A 27981-nucleotide genomic window follows, 5' to 3' on the forward strand; every position below is an offset into this window, starting at 1 on the left:
TATTTACGTCTGTAATCCTCAACCGTCTTTTATGAATGCACCCTCTCGAGTCTCGATCGGTGACCCACCTGTACTTTTGTTCATCAGGCAACTTCGGCAGCGTGGCGTCAAAACCCTCCTCGATTCATCGATTCCTCGTGGACTGATTCCGAGACCAGAGCTATCATTCATTATACATTTACAACACTCATACATGGATTGCATTTTGCAAAAAGGAACCACTAGCATTGCAATGTTGCTAAGTTAGTGCAACTTCTTTTGTCTTGGAGGAAAACCCCGATTATCCATTAAAGTTTCTATTTTACTCGCTAAAAACTGTAAATTCAAGACAAAAATTACCATCTAAATTTCATAGTTTTTTACGATTTCCGCAATTTTGTTGCAAAAGATGAATTTGCACAATCTTAGCATCATTGCAATGCTAGTGGTTCCTTTTTGCAAAATGCAATCCACAATTATTAAACACATTTGTAAAATCGGGGTACATTTATTAAATCGGCACGCAATGGAAAATTTGCAAGTGTCTGAGATTTGATAAATTTCGTGTTTAAATGGAAACTATACTGGGCTAACTAAACACAAGAATAGCCTAAATTGGTTCATAAATTGTACAGTTTATTTAACGAACTATGAAAAAATTACCTAATCTGCTAAAACACATGTGTCTACGTGGGAAATGCCGCCAGATGACGTCACTGGGCGGTTTATTTTCTCACTTTTGAGTCTGTATTTCCTCACCTTGCGGCCAAAGTTTCACAAGCGCCATGCGGCATTTCAAAATTTCCGACGCCATTTTATTTTTTTACAGGGAAATCTTCGGTTGAATCTGTTTGAAAATTTCACTGAATTTTATCGGCAGCACGTACAGAGAAAATTCAGTGAAATTTTCGAGCAGCTTGGTGGAACCATTTCTCTGTAAAAAAAAGCGACGGAAATTTTTAAACGTCGCATGACGCTTGTGATACTGCGGGCGGAAGTTGAAGATTAATACTAAATTCCATAAAAGGCAAAGAAATCATAAAAATACTGCGAAATCAGCTCTCCAAGCACTCTCAGATGAAGCAATAAAAAATTGCGTGCAAATTCATCTTAGCTATATTGAACGGGAAGAAAATGCAATAGTGTATTTCCCTCGGAAAATTCACTAAAACCGGAATGGGGGGGGGGGGGGGGGGGGGGTCATTGGTGCACACCGAGACGTGACGTTCAGTGATGGACGCAGACGTGCTCTATCAGAAGCTGGTCAGGATTGGGGTCATTCTGAGAAAATTTTGCGGACTAAGACATAGCTCGCACTTTGTTTACATGCTGAAACACTCGCATTCCTCCTCCATCCAAACAGTCGAGTATTCTGTTTCTGACTTTTTATCGGCAGAGGAATTTTCTCCGTCAGAAAAATGCATTAGCAGGTAGTTTATTTACAGATTCAAACAGGCAGATTTTACCTATCTTACTTAAGATCTCGAGCGTTCACTTGTTATTCTACCGTATGGAATTGACTGTTTCCGAATTTTCTAGCACAAACTTCATTATAGAGAGAATGAATTAGAAATATTTGGATAATTATAGCTAGGGATAGTCGAATATTTAGATATTCGAATCATCGGCACCGAGATAATCGCATCAAATTCGGATGTTCGCTTCCGAAGTACTCGAAATCGCAAATTCGAATAATTCGAATATTCGAATAATCGCATTGGAATATTCGAATAATCGCATTCGAAAGTGTCAAAAGTGTCATTTTACGTATCTCTCACGGTTCATAAAAAATCAAAAATCGGAGCAATAATCGAAAATATTCGAATATTCGCATCCGAACTATTCGCAATCGCAAGATTCGAATTCTCAAATGTTCGCAACAGTCGCATTCGAAAAGTTTCGAATATTCGAATATTCGCATTCGAATTAGATATTCGTCCATCCCTATATGCACCATTTTTACATAATATCATAAAGGATATCCTATCTCACGCCCACTGGGACTGGCTAAAAGAACAGGAGCGCCTTCAACTTTTAGCACGCAACACGGATGTCCAAAGAGCACGAATAGTTGTATCAGTAGAAGGCGTTATTACCGATATCATCGTCCTCAATACTGCAGCAATGAGTGAAAACGTCGTGTGCACTCGAGATTTTAATTCCTCCTTAATAGCTTCTATAGCCGGCTACACAATTTCTTATAGCCTTTTATAGCCGATGGCGATTAAGCAACTCACAGCCAGGCGATAAAGTGTCTGCTAAACATCACTAATTACGGATGCTAGGACTTAGCGAGTTCTTGGACCACTGCTCTCTTTTTGTGCCGTAGAATCTTGATTTTTTTTTTTCCAGGAAAGCTCCGTACTTTTGATGGATGCCTGCCATTCCTAATATATTGGGGCGCCTTCAGTTTCGTATGATACTGTGCAATACCTCTGGTGTGAAATAGTTGCTTCAAGCGCCGTGGCACGCTGCGGTGCGGCAGGCGGGCAGCCAGCGCGAAACGCGCATTGGCGCCTACAAACCTAACAGGGATACTTCACGCGTTGCGCAATGCGTGAAGTATCCCTGTTAGGTTTGTAGGCGCCAGTGCGTCGCCGCTCCGCTTTGTGTTAGGCTCTAATTTAATCTTTGAAATGTTTGCACATCCTGTATGCATTATTCTCGTTTTAATTGATAAAAAAAATATGTATTAAAGGAAAATATAACGTGTGTTTTGTAAATATTAAGGTGGTTCCGTATCAAACTTAATGATTTCCAAAGCACACAAATTTCTACACAATTTCTTATAGCCTTTTATAATCGATGGCGAAAAAGCAACAGCCAGGCGATGAAGTGTAAAGGCTGCATAATTTTTTATCGCTTCGTATAGCCCGGCCGTATGATTTTCTCCGTATTCTACAGCCAGCTATATGATTTTCTGTAGCCTTCTTTAGCCGGGTATAAGAATTCCTATAGTATTTTGAAACGCAGCTCTTATCGCCAATTTTTACTAGGGTCTGCAGCATTTTCATTCATGTCCTCTTCTTTCTTTTTGCTCCTTCAAGGTTGAAAGCGAGTAGGTACCTGGAGCGTCGGAACAATTTTTTTTCTTCTTTTTTCCTTTTCTTTTACAGGAGGATTAAAAAAAATCATACTTTAACGCGCCGCGCCGACCAAATTTCACGAATTAGGTACTGCACTGACATATCTCCGATTGCACGAACTACGGACATAATTTATGCTCCTTGGCTTGCGATGATTCAGAAAAAAAGAAATGAAGTCAAAATGATAATCTCCCAAGTCCCGAACGTCAACTCTCGAAAATTAAAGTGCATGATTGATTGGGAATGTAATGGGAAATGAGGTGAGAAATAATGACTTCGCGTGTGGGACTGCCGCGCTGTCCGCTGCCCATATTCATCCGGTTCATCCGGGCATGGTGTGCCGGGTTCAATTTTCTTGAGATCTTCACTCCTCAACCCAGCCTCGGCCGGGGCAACATCCAGTCTTTCCCGGCTGGAGAGGCACAGGATAACCCCCGCTATCCCTCTCTTCACCCGCTCCCCCCTGTGCGCGGCGGCGGCATACCTGTTTCTTTTTAACACCTTCAGCGTTGGGAACAGGCTCTAGGTGCGAACGATTAATATGAAAAGTGGTCGTAAACGCTGTCTGAACGCTCATTTATAATCCTCCGCACACTGGTCTTTGACCTTGGAGCAGGATTTCAAATCTGATCCTTCTGTTTCCACCCTTCCTCTCTTCTTGACCCCTTCCAAATCTTCACCGAGGAACTGAGGATGGTGGATCTCTCGGCTCTCATTGGCCCGCTTCCCTCTCCTCTTCGCCACCTTCGCTCGTTTCTCTCAGTTTTGGTGGCGTTCTCGCGATGTGTGAAGTATTTGTCCGTGTGAAGATCAGAATTTGACGACCAAATGTTTGTGTTTTTAACTTTTTCGACTAATTTCGTGTTCCAAGCCTCACGGCTGTTCTTTGAGGTTGAAAGTGTTTCCTATTAACCATCGGATTTGACGACGTACCAGGTGTTTGCTTGTGATTTCAAGATAATACAAGTCCCGATTTGAAGTGTTCAATGGAGGTTATGAGCCAAGTGTTCGGTGTTCGCAATATTAAGTGTCCACAGCATCCTCTTTCGTTATGAATACTCGATCGAACTTTAGTAATGGGCCTGAACGACCTCCCTCGAATCAAAATTAGTTGATTTGTCGTGTCTCAATTCTCTGAGAATGGTTCCCTCAGCTTCCCTCAAAAACAGCTATGTAGATGCACCTAGCAACCTTTAGTGCCTTATTATGGAAGTGAATGGACTGACTATTTCTGTATTGATCTACCTTTGCTTTAGTTTTTTTGTTGAATCTTCACCTCAAACGAAAACGAGAATTCCCGAATGTGAATCTTTGGGTGATACTGTGGATTGCTCCGATCATCGATTAACCTCTGTGCCAACTGATCTGCCAAAATGGACCAAAATATTGTAAGTCTAGAACGAATATCTGTTTATCCATTACCTATTTTCGCAATGACTTCATTTGATGCGAAAACACGTTTGTTTACTCAGCAAGCCAAAGAACAAGCCTTCATTTTATTTTAATCTGAATTTAATTTGTTATTTTCGGAACAATTTAACAGCCGGAGCCGAAAAGCAAATTTTTTCAATCATGCATTTCAAGATAGAGTCTACGCCAAATAAGTTCACTCACTTTTAGACTGCCACAGAAAATCTGCCATCATGCTTCTTGCATTTACTTAACTTGTATAAAAGATGTCAGACTATCATCTGCCGCAGTTTAGAAGTGCGTGAACTTATTTGATTTGGACTCTATCTTAACTGATGTGACCGCTATCTAAGCTTACCAACAGGCTAAGCTAATAAAAGTTTAAGGCTGTCTGTGGGCTGATTATTGAAAGGTGAAAACAGCCCCATAAGACATTAGAATGCGATATGTTGCATGGTTTAGACAGGGCAAAGTCTTATCTTGTCTTGCTGTCATAGTTTCAATAATCAGGTTGCTTGAGTTAAGGATTCGTTAGCCCCTGCTCTTTGTTTGTGGGAATACTTCAACTTTGACATTATTGCCAGAAGAAAATTAATATGTAGCGAACTTACTTGTGACATTTATACCAACAGGATGGATCAAAACTTTAAACGAACGATTTTCTTTCCTGCATTTACACAAGCTAGAATTGTCAATCATATTTAGTTGCCAGACCGTGTCTAGTACATTCATGGAAGAAAATTCCTAATGTGGCTACATTACATATTTAGTTTAACAATCAAAATATCCCGATCCAGTAGGTTGTGAATCTTCGCAAGCTGTGAGAGGCAGATAGCTCTGACGCCTAGGTATCTCTCGGTAGCCCACCTATTCTACGACCCGCTCATGATTGACCTTTCCCCATTGGTATCAACTTTATAGCAGTAATCTGGGAACCTAGTCCCTGTAATGTATGGAAAGTGGAAAAATGAACATAGGCAGATACAAGCTGTAGCAGGTTTCAGCAAATTTCTCCAATTTTGGTGAAACTACTCAATCAACAAAGGCATGCTGTTACAGCTCGCCTATCACATGCGGAGGTAAATTTCAATCTCTGATTAGCCTCAAAGCAGAGCGCTACATGAAAATTTAGTGTATGCATGCATTCAGTTGGCACCACTGATGAGCTTTGATATAAACTAGACTTTATTTTGGTCTCAACACACGAAAAGCAAACTCTTTGTAAGTAGAACATGATTCTTTAATTAAGTTGAGAATTCACATGTGGCTGGTAATAATAATGCCATGGCCAACAGATTCACTAAATCCTTATGAACACGTGTGAGATCTTGTGTCAGATCACATGAACTATTCTTCCCTGATCGGTTGTTACTCTATCCCTGATCTCTGTAAGAAATCCACCAACAGAGATCTGATCAATTTAAGATAAAATCATCTCTTCTCTGTCAAGATAGATCTAATGAAATATTTTTTTGTTTTTTTCAGGAAGCTGAACAAAAATCTTCTTACAAGTATTCCTCCCATGAACATCTCTGGTTCTCTTATATCGCTCATTGTGTAAGAATTTATATTTTTTTGTTGTTTTAATTTCATCTTTTCATCACCATATTTTTGTATTTTTGAGACGACCTATCTCCATGCCACTTCTGATTTTTAGCTAAGCTATAAAACAGAGTGGATAATTTTTTTTTTTCCAAGAATATTTTGTTTCCCAAAGATATAAATCTCTTGTTTGCTTTGCCAAAGTTTTACACTCGAATTTTGAACTTCGAGACTAAGTTAGATGATTGGCAAAGGGTGCTTTTGTAGTCCCTGATCACATGTTTAGAGGCACTGCTGGATACACCAGAGGTGTGAATCTTCTCAAAGGCTCAAGTGTTAAAAGAGGCCCAAGATTCACCAGAACTTGGTGGTCCTTTGCTTAAGAAACCATTAAAAAAGCCCCCTCTTATTGTAGAGATCAGATGATAAGGAATGGGATAAAAGGCACTACTTATCGACGGTGAAAGTCGGCAATCACATAACTCGTTTGCGGTGTCTGAAAATCTCCGCCTCTACGTCATTTTTTTAAAGGAGAACAAATTGATATTATTTCTTAAAGTTTTTGCAGAATTTTCTTCGCATTGAGAACAAAAATCATGACAGTTTTAAAGAATTGCTGTTGAGTAGTTTTCCATTTAAAAAATATAGTATGACAGGAAGTCTGCGACGTCGCAAACCGAGTTATGTGATTGCCGACTTTCACCGTCGTTATGTTTCAGTCTCCCAGTATTTTGAATACAGGCTATGTCCTTGTAATCTTTTTTTCTTTCTTCTGTTTTTCAATTTCAAGGATGGATTAATGAATTTTTACTGCCAGTAGGCTCAACAGTGTCATTCAAAAGTTTGACACCCCCCCCCCCCCCTCCCCCAATAAAGGAGCATCTGTATTGAGTAATTAGGGGACCTTAAAATTGGAAGGCTATTGCAATAAATTTTATTTCCCAGCTTACTTGCTCCAAATAATTATCTGAGTTTATATGGAGCAAATTAAGATTTAGTGGAGATCCTCAAGCAATTTCCATATGCCTATTCTTAGTTTGATCTCCTCAAAGTGCTGTGGCCTTTTTTGATAGTACAGAAAGTGTCTAAGTTATATCACTGATAACTCTCAACAGTCTTTTCCTACTTGAGTTACAGGCTGAGACAGCTTACTCTGTCATATCTGTTCTACTATAATGTCATAAGTAGGTTCAAGTGGTCATGAAGGTGTCTAAAGTGTATGCCAATTGTAATTTCTTCATTATATCTGTAGTTTATCTTGCTCTCAAGTCTGAAGCTGATAGTACTTTTTTGTTCCTTTTAAGTTTTTGATGAAAGATTAAAAGAAAGAAGAAGAAAACTTGAGCTTCCACTTTTCCCGCTCTTTCAAATCTATCTCATTTTTATATTAAAGCATTCTCGGACTTGTTTATTTCCAAAAGTAGGCAAATTGGCTCCTAAAAGTCCCATGGAAATTTTTTGTTCAAACACTTCCGAAGAAAAAGTAATAAGGTGAGGTTGGGTAACTGGGCAGGAGTTCGGAGAAAAATGTCAAAATTTCAACTTCATGATTTTTTTCCCATCATTATATTGACAGTGGAGGCTACTTTTAAATTTTTTTTAGTAAGTACAACACCTTGTCTAAATGTAGGAAGAGTCAAAAGTCGAATTTCATCTTTCAATTTTTTCCCACAAATTTTCAAAAATTTCCCGTTTTTTTCACCCAGTTACCCAACGTCGTGGGGTAACTGGACTACCCCCCCTTAATTTTTGAGGGGGGCATTATTTTTAATTCTCATTGGCCAGAAGGTGATGTCCTGCTCATGAAGGTTTAAGAAAATGTCATTTGAATGTATATAAACATGTTTAAGTGGTTAAGAATGATGTCGTAACAGTTAGCGGCAAAAAAACCCTCAAATCTGAGAATTGAATAACGGTAAAAAAAAATTGTTTCCTTGTAGATAAATGCTTAGAACTTTCTGTATTACTACTTATAAAGTAGTATTGTATACCAGGACACTGTTTGGCCACTTTTAGTGAGATTAAGCATGATACATTTTTAAAAAATGAAAAAAAATTAAGCCGCAAGGCTGATCTGGGATTGAGTCAGGCGCCAAAAAGTTCCCTTAATTTTTAAGGGGGGCATTATTTGTAATTCTCATTGGCCAGAAAAGAATGTCCTTCTCATGAGGGTTTCAGAGAATTTCATTTGAATTTATATAACCATGTTTAAGTCGTTAAAAGTGATGTCGTAACAGTTAGCGGCAAAAATGTAATTAAGTAATGCTTAAGTTATGCTATAATTGACTTAAGTTAGAAGTTTAGTGTGCTGGGAACCCTGATTATTGGTCTTTGGCACTTAAAAGTCCACAATAGTCAATTAGTTTTGAAATTTTCAGAAGTAAACAAACACCGAAGCACAGCAACCTTGCAATGGGTAACTGGGCAGGTGCCACCACTGCCACCTGCCCAGTTACCTTGGGGTGGGTGCCCAGTTACCCCACAAAGGGAAAATTTTCAAGGTAACTGGGCATCAACCCTTTGCAGCCAGTATTTTCATCCAATTACGTTGTAATTACTCACGCATTACACAAATACATCATACATGAAGAAGAATTGTCAAAGTTGAATAAAATACTTGCTGGGAGTGAGATATGAGGCTCTTTTCGGGACCACCTCTGGCGTTGTTTTGAAAAAAAAGCTGTACAATTTTCGGCACTTCACCATTCACCATAAAATTTTTTTTTGAAGTTATGTTTACATGTTCTAGATGGTTTACGTCATAATGAAGGTATGCCAACAGTGAAAACAATTTTTGCACTAATCTGGTAGAAATACAGAGGGTACTACCCAGTTACCCCACCGCCCAGTTACCCAACCTCACCTTAATTCATAAAATATCTAAAATGTTTTAACTGTGTGGTGCCATGGCCATGGATGCTGTTTAGCAAACAACTGTGGATGGGACAAGTGCTCTGTCAGATGCCAGCACCAGATATGTCTATAAATCCTGGCTGGCTTTACTTTGAACTGGAGTCAGAAATCACAAAACAACTTGAAGTAGAACTGTAGAATCATGTACCTCTCAGAAACAGAGCTTGCTTCTGAGAGGTTTTAGAGAGCTGCGAGATCATAATTTGCAGAAAAAACGAAGTTTTATTCTGCAGCTATATTCACGTGTCAGTCACAAGTGCCTAATGTGCCTAGTGTAATATTAAGGGCTTTGTCAGGGGCTGGCATCTGACGCCGCACAGTGGATTGAGTCAATGTAAGAGTTTGGACAAAATTTGGAAACCTTAAAAACTCTTAACTTCGTTTATACAGAACTTTGAGGTTCCGAATGTGGCTTCATTGGTTTTTTCATGGAATTTCCTTCTAGAAGTACCCCTCGAAATTAAAAATGTGACGGAACATACATCAAAATTGCGCCGTCAGGAATTGATGAAAACTGCAGGCCAGAGGTTCACAAAGATCTATTTTATTTACTGATAGGCCAGTCTGCAAATATGGTTCATGTTTACTTTAGCTAGGAAATACTTTTTATAACTTCCACATGAAGGACAAGAATACACTATACCTCAGATTATCTGAACTAATGTGGCGGTCGGCTGGTTCGGATAATCCGGAGGCCATTAATATTCATTAATTTTATGCAAGATATTAGAACTCCGCTGAGAGATAGAGCGATCGGCAGGTGTACAAGGGAAATCCAAGTACATCTGTGTTCGGAAAACAAACAAGTGGAGAGTTGAAAGGGGTTATGAAAATGGTCTTGTTCTGGCGGCCAAGAGAAAGTGCAAAAAATGCGTAAAAAAAAAAATTTTCCTCCCAAAAATCGGTTTGGATAATCCGGAGTTTGGATAAACCAGGGTTTGGATAATCCGAGGTATACTGTATTATCTTGTTGAGCCTTTTTGACCACCACTAATTTTATTGTTTTGTTTCTTTTTTTTCTTAGATCGAAGAACAAAATTCAAAATGTTGGACTCCTTTCTCTTGACAAATTCCCGGCGCTCAAAACTTTGTAAGCACTTTCTTGCAGATTGTTCATTGACAGTGCATGATTTTATTCATGATGAATAGTAATTATTCATATCTAACCGAAATTGAATTATTGTTAGATAATGCAATTTTGAAGTCCAAGAGAGCATGTTAAATTCAAGAAATAAGTGATGGCAACAAGTGATATGGAAGATCATTTTTTCTAAGATTAATGAACATGATTAATTTACTACAGTTGTTTCAAACAGTCATTACCTAATCTAGTTTTTAAATTTTTATCATGCATATATCATCAATAGAGACCAATAAGAGCCCTTATTAATCTTTTGGTGATGGGTAACAATTTCTACCTCCCCAGATCCATAACTGAATCATTTAAATTAGTTTATTGGCTGTCTAGTGACATTTTGAGCGATTTGTTTGGTAGACAAACAGATGTTTACTAAATGGTTAAGCACTGTACAAAACATGCTGCTGAACAGTCGACTAAAATGTAAGACTATTGTTGCCGTTACTAAGAAAAGAACTGAATCTCTGGCAGGAGCCGACAGCGAAGCAAATTTGTAGTTTCTTCTTTGACTGGAGCAAACGGAGGGTTTCTTTTTTAAGCGTTTGTACTTGCTGAAAGTTTGCTTGTAGGCTAGCAAACTTCCCAACAAAAAAAAAGAAAGAAAAACTGCAGACTGTAGACTGAAGAAAGTAATAAGGCTTCTCTTATTTCTAAATAAGCCTTCATCATCTCCTAGTAATTAATTCCCCTATTCTTCCTACAATGATTTTTATTGTTTAATTTTTTTTTTATTTTCTTCATTTTTTCAGAATCCTAAATGACAATAACATCACAGCAATAAATGAAGCTGATTTTGACGGTTTGACCTCACTAAAATCATTGAAGATAAATAAGAATAGGCTTGAAATTCTTAACAAAACTTCTTTCCGTCAGTTGAAAGAGTTAAATGTTTTGTAAGTACCTTTGATCAATTATTTAGGGTGTGTGATGCATTAATTTCTTAACTGAGAGATGGTATGTTTGCCATCATGCATTTAATTCTGTTTAAAATTGAAGAAAGTCGGTTTCCTTCACGTTTGTTCATTTTTTTTTTTTTAAATAAAATCTGTCAGCTCTTCAAGTTACTGCCGCAATTACAGTTAATGCTAGTATTCATTGCAGGAAAGAATGTAGAAATTCAAAATGCCACAAGGTTAGAAAAGTGATTTTCTTATCGTCTATGTTTTTTTTATCCAATTGTTGATCAGCTCCTTTAATAGCTGGAAGCCACAGAAATATATAAAAATATTTCGTCTTAAAATATATGTGTCGTTTTAAGTAATCTTCCCTTCTGTCATAAGATGAAGGCATTTGAATGCATATAAATTGAGTCTATCTTTTATGTAATGTCCCTAAAAAGTTGATACCCTGCAAAATGTTGAAGTCCTTGAAGAGAAACTTGCCTTAAAGGAAGCGCAAATCAAAATTTTCCGAGTATAAGCCAATTTTTTCTTATAATTAAACTATTTCATGATGGGCTCAAAATGCTTCGAGCACATTGTTTTTTGCCCTGATATCAGGTTATGACCATAACCATTTATGAATAAAACAGTTGTTAATTTTTCAACTTTGTATGTTTTAGAGAGTTAATGCGAAATCGTATCAGTTCTATCTCTGGCATCAAATTTCAAGGATTAGATAATCTGAAAGTCCTAAAATTGAGCCAGAACAAGATTAAAAGTTTGCCAGATGGAGCTTTCTTTGGACTGAAAAATCTTGAAATTCTGTAAGTTTTTCTCGCTTTTATCATTTTCTTGTCTTCAAAATTATTTAAATCCAACTCCTACCTTCGACCTAGAAAGTATTTGAAGGTTATTCCATTTTATGAAATTGACTCTAATGGCTCTTTTGGTGTCTCAGTGGAGAACTTCCCTCATTCTCATGAACATGGGTAATAAAAGAAAAATACCCAAGAACAAAAACAAAAGTAAAGTACGAAAGAACAATGAAGTGCAATTTTTGCCATTTCGAGAAATATGTGGTTGAAGTTTCGATATCACATAGATCCTTATGACAAGAAAAAAGTTCAAACTGATTTTTTGATGTTTAAAAATTGGAATTTGGGAGCGAATTTTTCAAATCATAAATATCGCAATTTTTCTAAAACTGCACTCATGCATCTTTTCCTCGAAGCCCCTCAATTCCCCTCTATTATCCTATCTTTATGACCTTTAAAAAACTTTGGTATCATAACTTTGTTCATAGGTTCCAAGGTTTAATGTGTGTGATTGAATTTTGGTTCACCCAAAGAGCTCACGCACACAAATCAACCAATCAATCCTGTCAACCAAAATTTTATGTTGATTAACTGAATAGTTTCACTAATATAGAACACTAACTATTCGGCTCATACAATCAATTTTTTTTTTTTTCTGTGGTGTTTGGTTTTTCTTTGTCAATACTATTTGTTCAGTCACTGGTTCAGTTATTACTTAATTAATTTTACTTGCTCAGATTTAATCTCGTCACAAACTGAATCATCTAACGTTGCAAATTCTGTAGCCATTCAAAGCATTTCCAAATTTTCATTTTGTTGTTGGGGAACTGTGTAGCATGTATCTCTTTTCAGTTGCATTATAAATGAAATTGGTTCCTAACTTGATTTTTTTAATTTAGGAACTTGGACCGAAATGCTCTCAGTGTCATCTCAAAGAGCTGGTTATTTGGTCTTGATTCCCTACAAAGTCTATCAATTAGCCATAACAGAATCTACAAGATTGATGATGGTTGGGAAGGAACTCAGACGCTAATAAATCTGTAAGAATAAACTGTATTTTTCTTTTTAAATTTTCTAAATTATTAAGCTCTAAAAATATGAGAATATTGCACGTAGGTATCTAAGTTTTGAATTTTTTCGAACCGTCGGTATTTTTTTTGAGATCTGGAAAATTTCAGCCTACTTATGTCAACTTGTTCAATGGGAAAAATTTACAGATGGAAGAGTCAATAAACTGTTGTTTGTGCCATCAGTGTGGTATTTTCAATTTTGGCCATAAACGTTTTTGCAGTGATTAACTATGTATTTCTTAAATCTTTCTGGCAAATGATATTTACATCCAGCACCGCAATCTGATGTCAACAACATGATTTTATCATCGTCAGGAGTGGAGTCAGAAATCTGTTTTCTGTTTAAATGGAATCAGGGAATATGCCTCCAAAATGGTGGGCGAAGTAATATAATTTTAACCGTAAACAAAAGTTATACTCGTCCTTCAGGTTGTCATTCTAAAATTAAGAGCGTTGTCAAGCGTTAGCACTTGTTGCTTTTGCCTCTTACTTCTCAACAGCAATATCACTTTCAAATGATCTCTTGTTTGTGAAAATCCTTTATTTGCAGTTTACATAGTTGCTTTCTCCTACTTGCAGGAATCTATCTTTCAACGAAATTACCGCCATCGAAAATGATACTTTTAAAGACCTGGGGAAGCTTAACCAACTGAACCTCAACAATAATCATATCACTCTCATTGCTGAAGCTGCTTTCAATCACACTCCAGTTCTTGAAACTTTGTACGTATACATGAATTTCATTTGTGCTCAGTGCATTTAGTCCAGTAATGTTACATTTAATGTATCTTCAGTTCATGGCAAATTCAACGAAGCAAAAATATATCAAATTGAAGAAATGAAATAAGAAATCTGTCTATAATGGGGCTTTTGATGTTCGGAAAAAGTAAAGCAAAACATCCGAGAGGAGTGTATTTTGATTTTAAAAGCTGACCGAAAGGAACAGCTAGAAAATTCAAACAAAAGAAAACAGAAATGTACATTTATTTGGGTGTACTTTGGTTGCTTTGCAAGCATTGATTAAAATTAAGCTATTAGATCATTCCATGTCTAATCAACCAAAATAGAGGAAAATTTTCATCTTTGAATGAACGAGAGGCTTTGAAGGATTAGTCTGAGTCTAATGCAAGATGATGATTTTAGAGACTCCTTCAGATAGATAAGAATCGGGCACTGTGACTTCCCGATATCATGATCACCAGGAAATGGCTAGTCTTTTATCTTGCATTTGTCAATGAGGTACTTTTAAAAAGCTTTAATCGGTCCAAACAAATTTTAACAATATACTTAAGGCCGATACTTTACATTCATGGTGAGAAAAATATTTATTAACTTTAAATAGAAGCATCACTTTAAAGATTCAAAGGCTTGGTTCTGCATCCATGCTGAGAGAGGCTAAGATTAAGGGTAGGATGAATAACATGTAAGAGCTGTATACAAAATCAGGCATGCAGAGGATTATAAGTACCCATACCAAGACATACTTAATGAAGTTGAAAAAAAAGCGTATTTTTGTTGATGATCGGTCGAACCAAAATGGGTGGATCATACAGTTTTGTATTTTTTTTGACGCGACCATAAATTTTTGGAAAAATACCGGGACTCACCAGACGGATAGAAGGTGGAATTCTTGCAAACGTTGGAGTCAAAATATAATCCTACAAAAAGTAGGGTTTAGAAATGGCCTGATGAAGATGGTGGCATCCGACCAGCATCAATTTTGAGAGTCCAACCTCAAATGTTTACTAATTAGATTATAATCTCGCCGCCATTATCGCGGCATTTTGACTCGACCGATCATCAACGAAAATACGCTTAAAGATAATGAATTTTAAAGCATTGAAAGAGCTAGCTGAATAATTCATGTCTCAAAAAGACTGAAGTTGGACACCATTGAAAGCAAAACATAAAAAAAACAGGGGTGAAACTATTTAAATTGTGTCTTTAATGCACTCTATTAATTTGGGTGCAGCTTATGAGCAAATGAGATGGGAGCTAGACCACACCATGATTCATGACCCTGAATCATGGCGCAAGCATCCTCGCTGCCATTCCACCTTGCACCAGGCTGGCAAAGATGAGAAGAAGCTTCGACAGTAATTTTTATTCCTGATTTAAATGAATCTGTGTGAAATTTTTGTCACAGGCTATTGTACATACCAAGTTTCGGCGCTCGAGCTTGAATAAAATCGTAGTCGTAGGGGGGTTTAAGTCCAGGGAAAACCTATTTTGGAGACCTCTCCCCAACTTTCAACAAAAACAACTGAAGCTCTAATTGCTCTACACCTAATTTCAAAGCTCTTTTTTTTTTATCTTTAACATGATGTATATCAAACGTTTTGGATGTCAATCTTACCACTTAACCATTTAAATCCCTGAGAGCTGTATTGTCTAAACAGATTATATTCTCCTGATGATTGCAAGGGTTTTTTGTTGAAAGTGTGAGCTGTAAGTATACCGATAATTGCTCATAACTTTTTGAAAACTCAATACATCTCAATGAAACTCTTCCTCTTTGTAGTCCTAATTGAGTTACGTCTGTAGACACCAAGATCATAGGAATCCGTGCTGTCGTTTGGGCTGCAGTCGAGTGGGAACCAAATCAGTATTCAGATTAAGGGAGTTAAGTGTGACCAAGAGTGTTGGCCACCACTTTGCTTTCGGGACTTTAGTTTTCCTCGACGGGGGGGGGGGGGGGGTGGCTATCGCTACTCTTGATATCTGGACGTTCTTCAATTCTATGTTTTAATTTGCTTCCGTTAATAGCTCCTCAATTAATACATTCCTAATATCATTTTAAACTGTTTCAGGGAGCTGAATAATAATTTCATTTCATGGACCATTGAAGATTCAATCAGCTTCTTCAGCAGCCTGAAACGACTCATAAAACTATCCTTGGTTCATAACCTTGTCACATCAATCAACAAAAATGCTTTCATTGGGCTGGAGTCTCTTGTGGAACTTGATCTTGGGAATAACAAGCTAATCTCGATTGATGAAAATGCCTTTTCTAGTTCACCAAATTTGAAACGATTGCATATAAATTCAACTTCTTTGCTTTGTGACTGTGCATTAGCTTGGTTTCCACAGTATGTTATCCGTAGAAATTTAGAGAAGAAAAATATCTCTGCCGTCTGCAGTCACCCTCAATTGACATTCAGCAAAAGCATTCTTGATTTATCCCCCGAGCAGTTTGTTTGTGGTGAGTATTGCATTTAATGTAGTAAAGAAAATATCTTTTAAAGAAATTTTCATTTATCGGAGACATTTGAACGAGAGAATAGAGCTTTTCTGTTTCAGAAGAATCATGCTCCAGTTGCAATGCTCCAGTTGCATTGCATGTTAAAAACGTGTTTAGAGCTCTGTTCCCAACTCATTCTTCAAATTACAGTCAATTTAAGAATAGCAGTGCTTATTTTTTCTGAAAATTATTTTTGCAAACAGTGCTATTCTGCAAAAATATTGGCTACAGTTATCCAGTTATCACAAGAAAATATCGATCATATAGTAAAGACTTGCATTTTAAGTTCCAACCGTACTGGTAGGTACTTCAGAATATAACATAGTCGAGTATAATAGACCTAAGGCTTAAAGTTACTTTGAAATAACTTGCTAGAATATCTGTAACTACCTACTTTTTGTCATTTTAAAGAAAATTTGAGGTGAAAGAGTTTAAAGACCTGAGAATGATTAGGGGCAATACTCAATCACATGCCTGTTCAACCATGCTCAGAACCGAGGGCAAATAATTTTATGCTTAAACCTTCAAACTTTGTTTGCTGATGTTTGCAAAGTCTAGGCACTTCAAGGAGAAACCTTTTCAGAAGAAGCATGCATTAATGATAAATAAATTTTTACAGCTGCAAATGATGTCCCTCGGCCTCAAATCGTAGAAGATCCAGAAGAGCAGAAAGCGCTGGCGGGTAATGAAGTTACCCTGAAATGTGCAGCATCCTCATCGTCTGACTCGCCCATGGTTTTCTTATGGAAACGTAACAATGTAGTTTTGGACAAGGATACAAAAAATCGTCAAGTTCATGAGAAAAACAACTCCATCATCCATTACTCACAATTGAAACTTCTAAATGTATCTACAAGTCATAGCGGATACTATCAGTGCATCGTTACGAATGGGTTTGGTAATGCATATTCTAAGAGAGCCCGCCTAGAGATTTATGGTGAGTATTTTTAGTGTTTTAATTTTTCTTTTTCTTTTTAAGTCTATTAACTTTTGAAAGCTCATTAACTTGGAGTCAATTGAAAAAAGGAATGCTCTGGTCAAATCTGCCTTGCAAAACCACACGACCTAGAGCTATTTGCAGTAATAGCCATATAAGTAGGTATCCAAACTCATTGATGGGTAGAATTTAAGGTTAAATTCCCAGAATTTAGTGCAAAGGGATTTATTTGTTTAGAGAGATTACAGACTCCACTCTATATATTAGCAAATATTTTAATTTTTTCCTTTCACTTGGCTCAAGTATGCAAGTGTAAATATCCCTATTTTCATAGTTTTCTGTGTAATTCACTGTGGTATCCTCTGAATTACCAGACTAGTAGATTACTTGTATTATTCTAGGAATCGCTGTGTAGTTGCAACAAGTCAGTTTTGTGTGTCATAGATCTATGTTTTGATGGTTGAATAGTATAGATCAACTGGGACTACCAAGATAAAATATATGTAAAAGCCAAGTTTTCGCTCCTAAAATTAAGATAAATAACAGATATTCCGCTCTGAAACCATGATAAAAGAACTTATCTACAGGGTAGGTGACTAAACTGTGGTTTTGCCTACCTTCACCCCATCCAACTCAAAAAAAAAGAAGAAGAAATATTGTAGGAAAATTATCAGCTTTTGAAGACTTTCGAAAAATTCTTCTAGAATTCAGATACTTAAATTTTATTTCTGGTCACCAAAGCTATAAAAGAATAAAGATAACAAAACCTCATCATTATTTATTTTCTCTCAATTCTAATAGTAATTGTAATTGCATTCAAGTATCCTTAATTGCATATCTCCAATGAAATTTAAATTTTTTTGCCATTGCAGTATTCCCAGTTTTCTCTAAGAGTCCAAACAACATCACTGTACGGACAGGCTCCACTGCTCGTTTGGATTGCGCTGCGGCAGGCCTGCCTGCCCCACAGATCGGCTGGAACAAAGATGGAGGAAGCACATTCCCAGCCCTATCTGAGCGACGAATGAATGTCATGCCATCAGACGATGCATTTTTCATTGTCAATGTCAAAGCTGTTGATGCTGGTGTTTACAGCTGCACTGCCCAGAATGCAGCAGGAATAGCGGCAGTCAACGCCTCTATATATGTTTCAGGTACTTTGAGAATTTACTTCCTCACTTTGAACGGGCCATTTAAGTAGTATGCAAGCCACTCAAGGTTAAAGGGATTTCAAACTTGGCATGGGGTCTTACCTGGTGTTAATCCCAAGCTTACATAAGCCTCCCTCTTTAAAAAATAATATTTTTCAATAATTTAATTTTTCCTGCAATTTTTCAGGTTTTCTGCATTATTGTTTGGAAAAATTTGTAAGGGAGGAGGAGGGGTGTCAAGCCAGGCATAAAATCCGAAAGAGGAGGTGAGAGGTTGGGTTTTATGTTGCGTAATGGGAGGGAGGGGGGGGGGGTGTCAAGAAGTCGACCAAAATGGCTTGTGTGATACCTGTAAACTACTTGTAAACGAAACTAAAGATATTACAGGGTGCTTAGATAGTAGCGAGAATTCTACTCTAACTGTAGTAAAGAAATCTTACATGTAAATAAAATTTTCTAACCGTAGATTCTGAATCGTCGAAAAACCTTGTTAAAAACATCTCTTAGGAGCCAGTGGCTCTGTCAGAACAAGAACGTCATGATGACGCATTAGTATATCACAGAAAATTATGTACAGGTATTTAGTGAATATGACTGATGTAATTTCTTTTCTTTAATTTGCAGAGCCACCGTCCTTCGTTGAAAAAATGAAAGATAAAGAAGCCAAACCTGGAGAAGCAGTTGTTCTTGAGTGCATGGCCACCGGTCTTCCCAAACCAAACCTTGTTTGGAGCAAAAATGGGGAAAGGATTACTAACCAATCAAATACTCGTTACTTCTTGACTGCTGATGATCAATTACTGATCATTCGAGACACTGAACAAAATGACGCAGGAATATTTGAATGTGAGGTCTCCAACTCCCTTGGCTCAGAACGAGGGCGCTCTCAGCTTTACATTATACCAAGTAAGTTTAAATGCATTTCAGCTTTTTTAAATTACATCAAAATTCTCTCTCTTCTTGCACACAAATCCGATAATTCTTAAAAAGTGAAGTGTGGCCCTGTAAAAACGAACAGGTTACAAAATTAACAAAAAGTCTACAATCTCGTGTTTATAGTCAAATGTTACAAAATCTGTGAAATAAGCCGATCTTCTTGTAAAATATTCCAGATGTATTGATAGGAATCATTTTTCATGTACGTTTCCATCATTCTCTCAGTTTGATGGACCATTTTAAGATGCATTAAGAACCTGACGAAAATTCTGCAAATTTTTTGGTCAGAACTTCAACGTCCTATTTTTTGACTAATACCATAAACAACTACATTTGGTATTCATGAATAATCTACTGCCTCAGGCTGTTGTCTGACATTGCATCAGTAAAAAAATTGAAGACAAGTCATAATACCCTGCATGGTGTTTCAGTCTAATAACTAAACTTGTCATAAAAGTCTTCCAAAAATAGTTTAAAATATTGAACTCTTATAGGTAATTTCTCATTTTGTATGTAATCTTGTAAACACTCATCATTTTTAGTAAATAAGTGCAAATCATTCAATCAATGGTCACTTTTTCAGCTTTGCAGATTGAATTATCATTTACTGTGTGAAATTTTGAAGAGGAAATAGGCAATGTAGCGCTTCCTCTGTGTTCGTGCCCCTTGATCCATTGTCATTGCAGGTTCAAATTTGAAAAAAATATGTATTCAAGCAAGATTTTTGCAGGACTTTTCGAGTGCTCTCTTCAATGGGACTACATTTTGCAATTTGGAACTATAAATTCTAGCCCGGTTTAAAAACAACGCATGTGCTGTTACTTTCCCTATACACATAAGTGTTTTTCCAGAAGAACCAGAATTTATAGTTCCAAATTGCAAAATGAAGTCCAATGTTATCCATCAGTCTCATAATTTTTCAGTATTAGTGCAAAATTGAATCTTGGACGTATTTCGTAAATTTTGTACATCATTTTCTGTTTCTTTTCAGTTTCAGGGGAAAGTTTCGTAAGCAAGCATGTGATTGGCATCCTGATGATTAGTGCAGTACTTGTAGCAGTCATTACCTCAGCCATTTGGGTCTGTTTAATATCCTATATTCGAGCAAAAGGACAGCAATCTTCTTCGGTTGCTCCAACTCAAGCTGATTCTAAATCAGACCATTCAAGCCAAAGTAGCAAAGATTCGGGCACTGGTGAATCTCCCAGGCGCAGCAGAGAAGATCTCATTTGTAATGGTGAGTTGTTGATGTCTTTCCGGTTATCCTCTTTTGAATAGTTTGCCTCTCTAGCAGCAGCTTTGCTTTAACAGTAAAAGGCATAGATAACTTAAGACTTCTGACTGCTCCTACTCATGATGTTATCTCTCTACTCCTCAATATGAAATATCTTATGTACATAGAATACTAAATTTTGACGAAGGAAGAAGGGGAGGACTGTTGCGCTAATTAATATACTATACGTATTCGTGCGCTATCAAATATTGATCATTAGCATGAACGATAACCTTTTGTGAGTAAAGGTGCAAGCAAATTTTAATGTGTTGGAGCCTACGATAGAATCTGGATATCATCAATATAGTAAATTTCTCAATCGGTCATCTCCTCATCAACTTGATATTGCTCATATTTTCTCAAAGATTACTTCTTTCGGAACTCTCCAGAAGGAAACATTAGAGCATACACTTGAAGAGGCCCCTCAACTGTTACCTTCAAATCGGAAGTAAAATTGAATTTGATCCTTTAATAGAAAAATATCGTCGTGGACTGTATGTACATGATTAAATGCAATTTTTTCCTTTTTCTAAAGTTTAGATTACCTTTGTCATATTTCTCTAAGTTGTGACATGAAAATTCGATTGAAGAATGGAGTGATTAGGAACACTTGAGCTCACGTATGATCAAACCTCATCAAATTTAATTGATTTAATGGTATAAAATCTACTTCGTCAGTAGTGTTATCAGTTGAAATATGTTAAGTACGAGTATAAGTGGGCTTACCCAATTCTAGCGTGATTGCTGGTCAACCTCCTCATTCATATGCAGAGTTTCATTCGTTAATTTGTTAATTTTGGTTTCAGGAACCACAGGTCCTCAATTTAGTGATGAGCAAAACAATTCGGTCTCAGTTCCAGAGGTAAATTTGCCTCTTCTTTCAAGTTTCCTATCATACAATGGGGAGAACGTCCAAACCTGCTTGAAGGAAACACTCCCAATGTGCCATCGGAAGCTTCCTCATCGGCGCTCAACCTATTTTGATATTCCTGTACCTCCGGACAAATATTTCACGGTCAGATCTCAAATGCCTTGTCACAGTAACTCTAATTTAGAAAGTAATAGTGAGAAGTGCACATGTGCACCAACTGACTTCAAAAAGTCGGTCTCCTTTGTTCCCCCTGATTGTAAAAAGTACTGTGTACTTTTGACATCACAGTCAGAGCCTGGGGAAACTGGTTCCGAGGCGCCAAAAAGCCCATCACCTAGTCAAATTAGCAACTCTACGTATCACCAAGTGAGGCCAAGTTCGAGTCTGAGCCAAGCCTCTTCGCCGCCCAGTCAGAGGCATTCCTATGTGTCCCCGTATTGAAATACATTTTATTAGATAAATGTGTAGAATATTGTACAAATGACTGTAAAACGAACGCTATCCAGTGTGTAAAGACAAAGTTCCTCATAGGTGTAAGATTTATTGCGGAAAAGAAGACTTTAGAATTTTTAAGCTAACAAGACTGCAGACACTGCTCAAGGTTAATTATTCCTCCTTCTTGAGTCCTCTATGGAGTGGGTTTAATAAAATTCAAAAATACAAAATTACCATCAGATGAGAATGCTCATGCCTTAGTAACCTGATCCATTCTACTTTTTTTAATTTTAAGTGAAGATGTTCCAGTTTGGACTGCTGTTTGTCCTATCTAGAAGACAACTTTTGAGGGGTCATGAACCCAGGTCCCCCTGGAGGGACCCAGGGACTTGGTCATATCCCTCAAATACGAACAATTTCGAATCAAAATCTGCCTTTTGAGATACACTTTCTTAATGGAAATTAATAAGAAATTTTTTGGAATAAATTGCAAGTCTATTACTACTTCAAAATGGCAGCTGCTGGAAGTTTTGAAAAATTCAATTTGATCAAGCTGTCTTTTTAAATAGGGTGAGTTTAGTCAAAAAAAAAGAGCCTGTACTTATGTACCTTTCAATAATGATTCAATCGAGGTTGTCCACAACCAAATGTTTCTCCTATTTTTTCAATGGCTCTCATTTAGTGAAGCATCATTAGAAAGCATAAAAAAGAAACCTCTTGAATAGAACAGACGACCATTATCTGTTACCAATTCAAAATGGCAACCCAATAAAGATGAATTTTTCAAATCCTTGACTACTTGCCATTCTAGAACAGTGGAAGAGGCTTGCCAATTGTCCTAGAATGTTACATTTTTTATATGCTCTCTGTCACAAGTAGGGGGTATGACCCTCTCTTAAGGCCCTCCTAAAAGGATTAGGACATACTTGAGAACAATAGTCCTAACTGGAACAATTTAACTTGAAAGTAAGAAAAAAGTGAAAGCTGGTCAAGTGTTTTTTTCTCCTATCGTTTAAGCAGTCACAGACGGAGAATTGGCTATCTTTTTCGTCAAGGTTCTCTTTACCTGTAAACTCCGCATCAAATGTGTTATCATTCAGAAAAATCACATGATGTCAGGTAACCAAGCTAAAAGATGGAACAACAAACATAATTTTTGGCTCAAAATTTTGGATATTTTCAATGAAAAAATTATCGTATGTTGGAGTTTTTTAGCCAACGTTTGTGGTTTTTTTTACGACCTGTGCGTTCACCGCAATCAGTTTGTGGAAAACATTATGCGGAAAAAAGTAAAAGGAAGAATTGGTCAATAATAGCGAGATATTTCAACATACTGATTGTATCATTATCTTTTGTTGGTACTTGTATGAGCATGCTTATTTTCTGTAATCGATTCAAGCTTATTTTTCAGAAAATATTTTGTATTTTACGCGGAAAATAAGTAGTATTTTTAATTTTACTATGCCCACTAATCCGGAGGCTCCTCACTATTTATTAGAGACGACGTAGTCCTAGATTGCCATTCCTAAAATGTACTCGTTCTTTCACTTTAATACGGAGTAAAATAGGAGTAACAAAGGTTTTGCTTGCTTTGAAAATGACCTCTAAATGATCTGTAGATCAATAAATGATTGGTTACTATCGTTCATATAAAATAGGGGTATAATGTAATTCATCTTTACATCAAACAAAATCTCCTAATACTTCGGAATTTTCCATTTTATTCGAAACAGAAATAAAAATATAATCCCTAATTGCATGAGTTGACACTTTTATAGCAATGGAGATTACTTGTATTGATAGTGATGTGAGACACTATAAAATGTACCCTTGGAGTATTATTGTGTTATGAAAAGCTTTGCATCCACTGTACCCTGCAGGCTGTTGACTCTGTTAATAGCACAGGGTCATCACTCTCACAACCCTCAGCATAGAATGAGTGATACAAGATGTTATTAAGCTCACAGAGACAATCCTTTCGTTACCAAAAAACCTCGCCGGAGGTCTCCAGTAACCTCCCCAACCCAAAAACTGATTGTTGAAATCTTGTTTTTTTCCCCCCGTTGAAGACTAGATCCAGGTAGAACGGAGTTGTGTGATTGGTCAATTGTTGCCCTCTTTCTCTTTCTTCTGTCTTTATTAAGCTGGATTATTTACTGGTTGTTGATCACCGGTCAGTAAAAAGGTACCCATAATCCGTCGATTATCCACCTTGACAAAGGCTTCACAAGGAAAACGAATGAGACAATGGACCAATGATATAACTCCACTCCACTTTTATCTTGTTGTGTCCGATTGAATAACTGAAAATATTAACATGATGAAAATATTAACACTTGAATTTAGTGGCACAGAAGACAGGGGTACAAAGTGATAGCGAACTAGTGAAAGAATTAGTGTGCGACTTTTGGTCTTTTAATGAGTGTTCACTGTTCAACTTCAAAATTTGTTGGTGTGAGCTGCTTTTTTCCATCTTTGAGGTTTAGTACAAGTATATTAGTCCTTCAGAGTTTCAATTTCTTTTTTTTTTTGCCTAAAAAGTGGATTATTTTTGTACCGTGCAAGCAAGTAGCTTTGTCATTTCTATTTTTCTTTAGATGCGTTCATTGATTGCCTTTAATTTTTGTTGCTTATTTTGCGATCAGTATTGCCTTCTGAGTCACATTTGATATTAACCCATAGATTAGAGATAATTTCATGCCGAAATAGTCGATAGGTAGGACTGTGTGAAGGTTTATATTTTCGGTTTTTGTGACTAGGCTGACGAAGGTCTGTTCTAAGCGACCGAATGCCCTAATATAGCTAGGTACCTTTCACGTACAACATTGATTTTTTTCAAAGGTTATGATCATTATATTTGCCAACTTAGCATTTTGGAAACGTCTGCCTTCATGTGTTGCCTATTTTGCTGTTCTGTTGATTAGTCTTTTGCAGCCTCATTATTGATACGTCCATACTCTGTGTGATACCGAGCACAATCTGTTGCAATTATATTTTTTCTATCAATTGTACATTATTCTTTACTCGTTTCTGCATGCTTTTGCCGAAATTTATTTAAATCTCATAAAAACGAAATTAATATTCAAGATGAGAATTCAAAATGTACCCATCCATAATCTTACCTGTGGATTTTTCATGTCTCATAATAATTTATCCTTGGATTTTGATTCACAATTATTACTATGATGCAGCAGGGATATTTCACATTTTGAATCATTATTCCAATCGAACCAAACTTTTTGCCATTATCAATACCTTTCGATTCTAAGCATTCGCAGGGTTTTTCTCCAAATTCTGTGACAACCCTGCATCCAAGCCTCTCTTTCTCTCTCAATTACCTTTTGAGTTTTTGCTTTTTTAAAATATCATCCCTGCATGGTATTTCTTGAAATGCATTTTTCATTATAGCAACTGTAATTTCAGTATTCCAAAAAATAGAATGCAACGACTCATGCATTCAATTTGAGGTCAATTAATTTTTCAATTTTACATATATATATTTCGATATTTTCCCACCATATTTCAATTGGTTAGTTAAATCTTTTTTCTATTTCCTCTCAACTCCCTCCTTTTTAACACATTTTGACGAGCAGCATTATTTTTTCTGAAGAGGGTATTTTAATTTTTCTTTTTCTTACAAGCGTTTTAGTTTCTTCTCAAGACATTTTGTTATTTTTTATTTTTCAGTCCAGGTTTTAGTGTTGAACTATTTTACTTTAGATTAAACTTTTCATCATTGTCTTTTTATGGTTCTACTTTTCAATTTCATTATAATGTAAGAACTTTTGCTTTTAGCCTTTGTTATTTATTTCCCAGGTTTGAATTTTTATCAAGTATTATAATTCCCGTGTTCGGCCTCTCATTTCCTCTGCTTTCTTACTCGCAGCTAATTATTCATACTGTGTTAAGACGATCACCTGAGATGAACTCTCAAGTGTTTTCTATGTTTGGTTAAGTTTTCCGATTGTAACAGGCAATAAGCGATCTGTGGTGATTCGCAATTGACTTCTGACTTTTTTCCCCCTAAATTTTTGTTGCAAAAATATTTTTCTACAGGATGGCTCCTAAACAAGGGTCAGTGAATTTCATATGCATGTCTGTGCTAAATAAATGGGGCAATACTTTGTGCTACTCTTATTTTTCAGAAATTTGCTAGGTTTGTTATTTTATTCTAGATAAAACTTGTCTATTGCTGTTTTCAAACATATTTGTTAAATATATGAGATGTTCATTTAACTGCTGTTACTGTTTCCTAATTTAGGAGTCGGTTTGCATCTTTTTGTGTGTTGTTAAATTTTGCCTTGTCTTGTTCTGCATCTTTCCGCTAGTGCTTGTTTTCAATTGAAGGTTTTATCTTGTGTCTTAGTTCTGTGTGCCCAAATTTTGAGAAGTCTCCTCTCATTTTCAAAGGGATCAATTAGAAAGGTACTGAAAGGTATTTGGCTGTTGGATTGGAGTTATACATTCATTAAAAAAGTAGTCGTTATTGTACTTATTTTTACATTTTTGGTGTGAAGCATTGATAACGACAAAGAGAACCAGATTCACTCGAACAAAACAACTTTTGTGCCAAGAATTTCAATTTTAGTGCTAAAGTTTGTATTTTGCTTTTGCAAGTTTAAAATTTACTGCTCAGTATTGTGCCATTCTTTTAAAAAAATAATTTTTCCGAGCATTGAAGTTCAAACTTAAATTATATGGTATTTCCAATGCAATACACTACCCTTCTGAAATATTAATGCATTTCTTATGAGCCTCTCTTTTTCTCTGAAATTGCCTTAAAATGCCTTCTAGTTTCTTTTTGTTTTAATTTTCCATGCTGCTTTTGCTGCTGCCTGCATTTAAAGTTGTAGCCTTTCTTCACTATCAAAATAGTTCCGTTCGATATCTAATTCTTAACTTGGTGAATTTACTTTTATAAGACTGATTATTCCTGTATTGTACATTTCTCCATTTACTCATGGAATGAGAAACAAAGTCAACATAATTGAAGTAACTTTTCATCCAAAAAATGAAAAATAGTGATAATGTAACTCTAAAATAATATGATAGAACCAAGTTGGAATGATATCAATATTTTTGTAGTTTTTAAGTATTAGGACCTCAAAAGTACAAGTTTTCCTCACAATATTTTTTCACGGCTGCTGTACTGATATTGTGCAGTTGTAATCTGCTGTCATTCTTTTTCTTTTAAACTTTGAAGTTTCATGTATTTAATTATTTTTTGTGTCACAATCACAATTCATGAAACTAGTTATATGAATGAATGTCGACGTCAGTAACACAAGGACAATAGACATTTAAAGTTGTGCCTACAATTTTAAGGTAAAAACCGAGCCTGTTAAACTCCTTTCTATTATTTTGTAAATACGTTTGTTCATAATGTTTTTATTTATTTATTTTTGTGTGCCACATATTTTTAAATATGTGATTCCCCTTGTAAACTAACAGTTCTGTATAAAGTCTTCCCCCATTCTGCCAAATAAAACTCCTTTTCACTAGTGGAAATCGTGAAGTATAAATCTTCTCGCAAGTAGTTTCACAATGGCTTAAGGCCTATTTTTAGTAAAAAAAAAAAAAAAAAAAAAAAAAAAAAAACATGAATTGAAAGTTCTGTTTCACAATTTACTTGACTGTGGTGGTCTGTCTTCATAATTTCTGTCCTCTCTCTAGTCTGTCCTCATAAGAAGTAAATTTCCGTGAAAAGGAGTTATAGGAAAAAGGCAGGCTTATAACCAAGATAATCTGTATTTTAACTGTTTTTGTAAAAATTAGCTTGAAATACCCACCAGTTTATTTTTCAAGTTTTAAAAGTTAGATTCTGTGGGGTAATCTATTAGGAACATGATAGAATGACATTTTTGCTCAAACATCAAAAATGTAAAGTCTCTGAATCGCATCAAACAGCTGTGTTTCTGGATTCAGTGTACGTTTTTTCTCCCTTGCACAGAAGTATCCAAGGAACTCATATTTTGTATCGAATCTATATTTTTAGAACCAACTTTGTTCCTCTTCTCTTTTCTTAAAAGTATGAATGTCTCATTTTCGCAATTTTGATTGAGTATCCCACTAAGCCTCTAAATTTCAGTCAACATTGACCTTCAAATGAATACATGAACATATTTTCAGTATGTTCCATATGCTGTGTCAAAATTGGTAAAAAAAAAAAAAGCTGAACGATTTATGCCTTACTTTGCTTCAAATCTGTTTTCCTGCCTTTTTCCTTTCCCTAAATTTAATTTTACAAGACTTTATCGTTTGTGTCATATAGTAAATAACTTTTGTAAATTTTGTACCATAAAC

The 27981-nt window shown here is 36.2% G+C and overlaps 1 protein-coding gene across 1 annotated transcript; it reads left to right on the forward strand.

Moving 5' to 3' along the window:
* The first annotated feature begins 3391 nt into the window (after positions 1–3391).
* On the forward strand, positions 3392–27276 carry lbk (leucine-rich repeats and immunoglobulin-like domains protein lambik). The gene is made up of 13 exons (XM_019047593.2): positions 3392–4453; positions 5961–6032; positions 9955–10020; positions 10818–10961; positions 11630–11773; positions 12664–12804; positions 13414–13557; positions 15645–16036; positions 16695–17012; positions 17885–18166; positions 18788–19069; positions 20091–20336; positions 21179–27276. The coding sequence occupies exons 1-13, from the start codon at positions 4272–4274 to the stop codon at positions 21682–21684; spliced, it is 2919 nt and encodes a 972-aa protein (XP_018903138.2). The 5' UTR covers positions 3392–4271; the 3' UTR covers positions 21685–27276.
* The last annotated feature ends 705 nt before the right edge of the window (positions 27277–27981 follow it).

This window comes from Bemisia tabaci, chromosome 6, assembly GCF_918797505.1.
Source record: "Bemisia tabaci chromosome 6, PGI_BMITA_v3".
NCBI lineage: Eukaryota > Metazoa > Arthropoda > Insecta > Hemiptera > Aleyrodidae > Bemisia > Bemisia tabaci.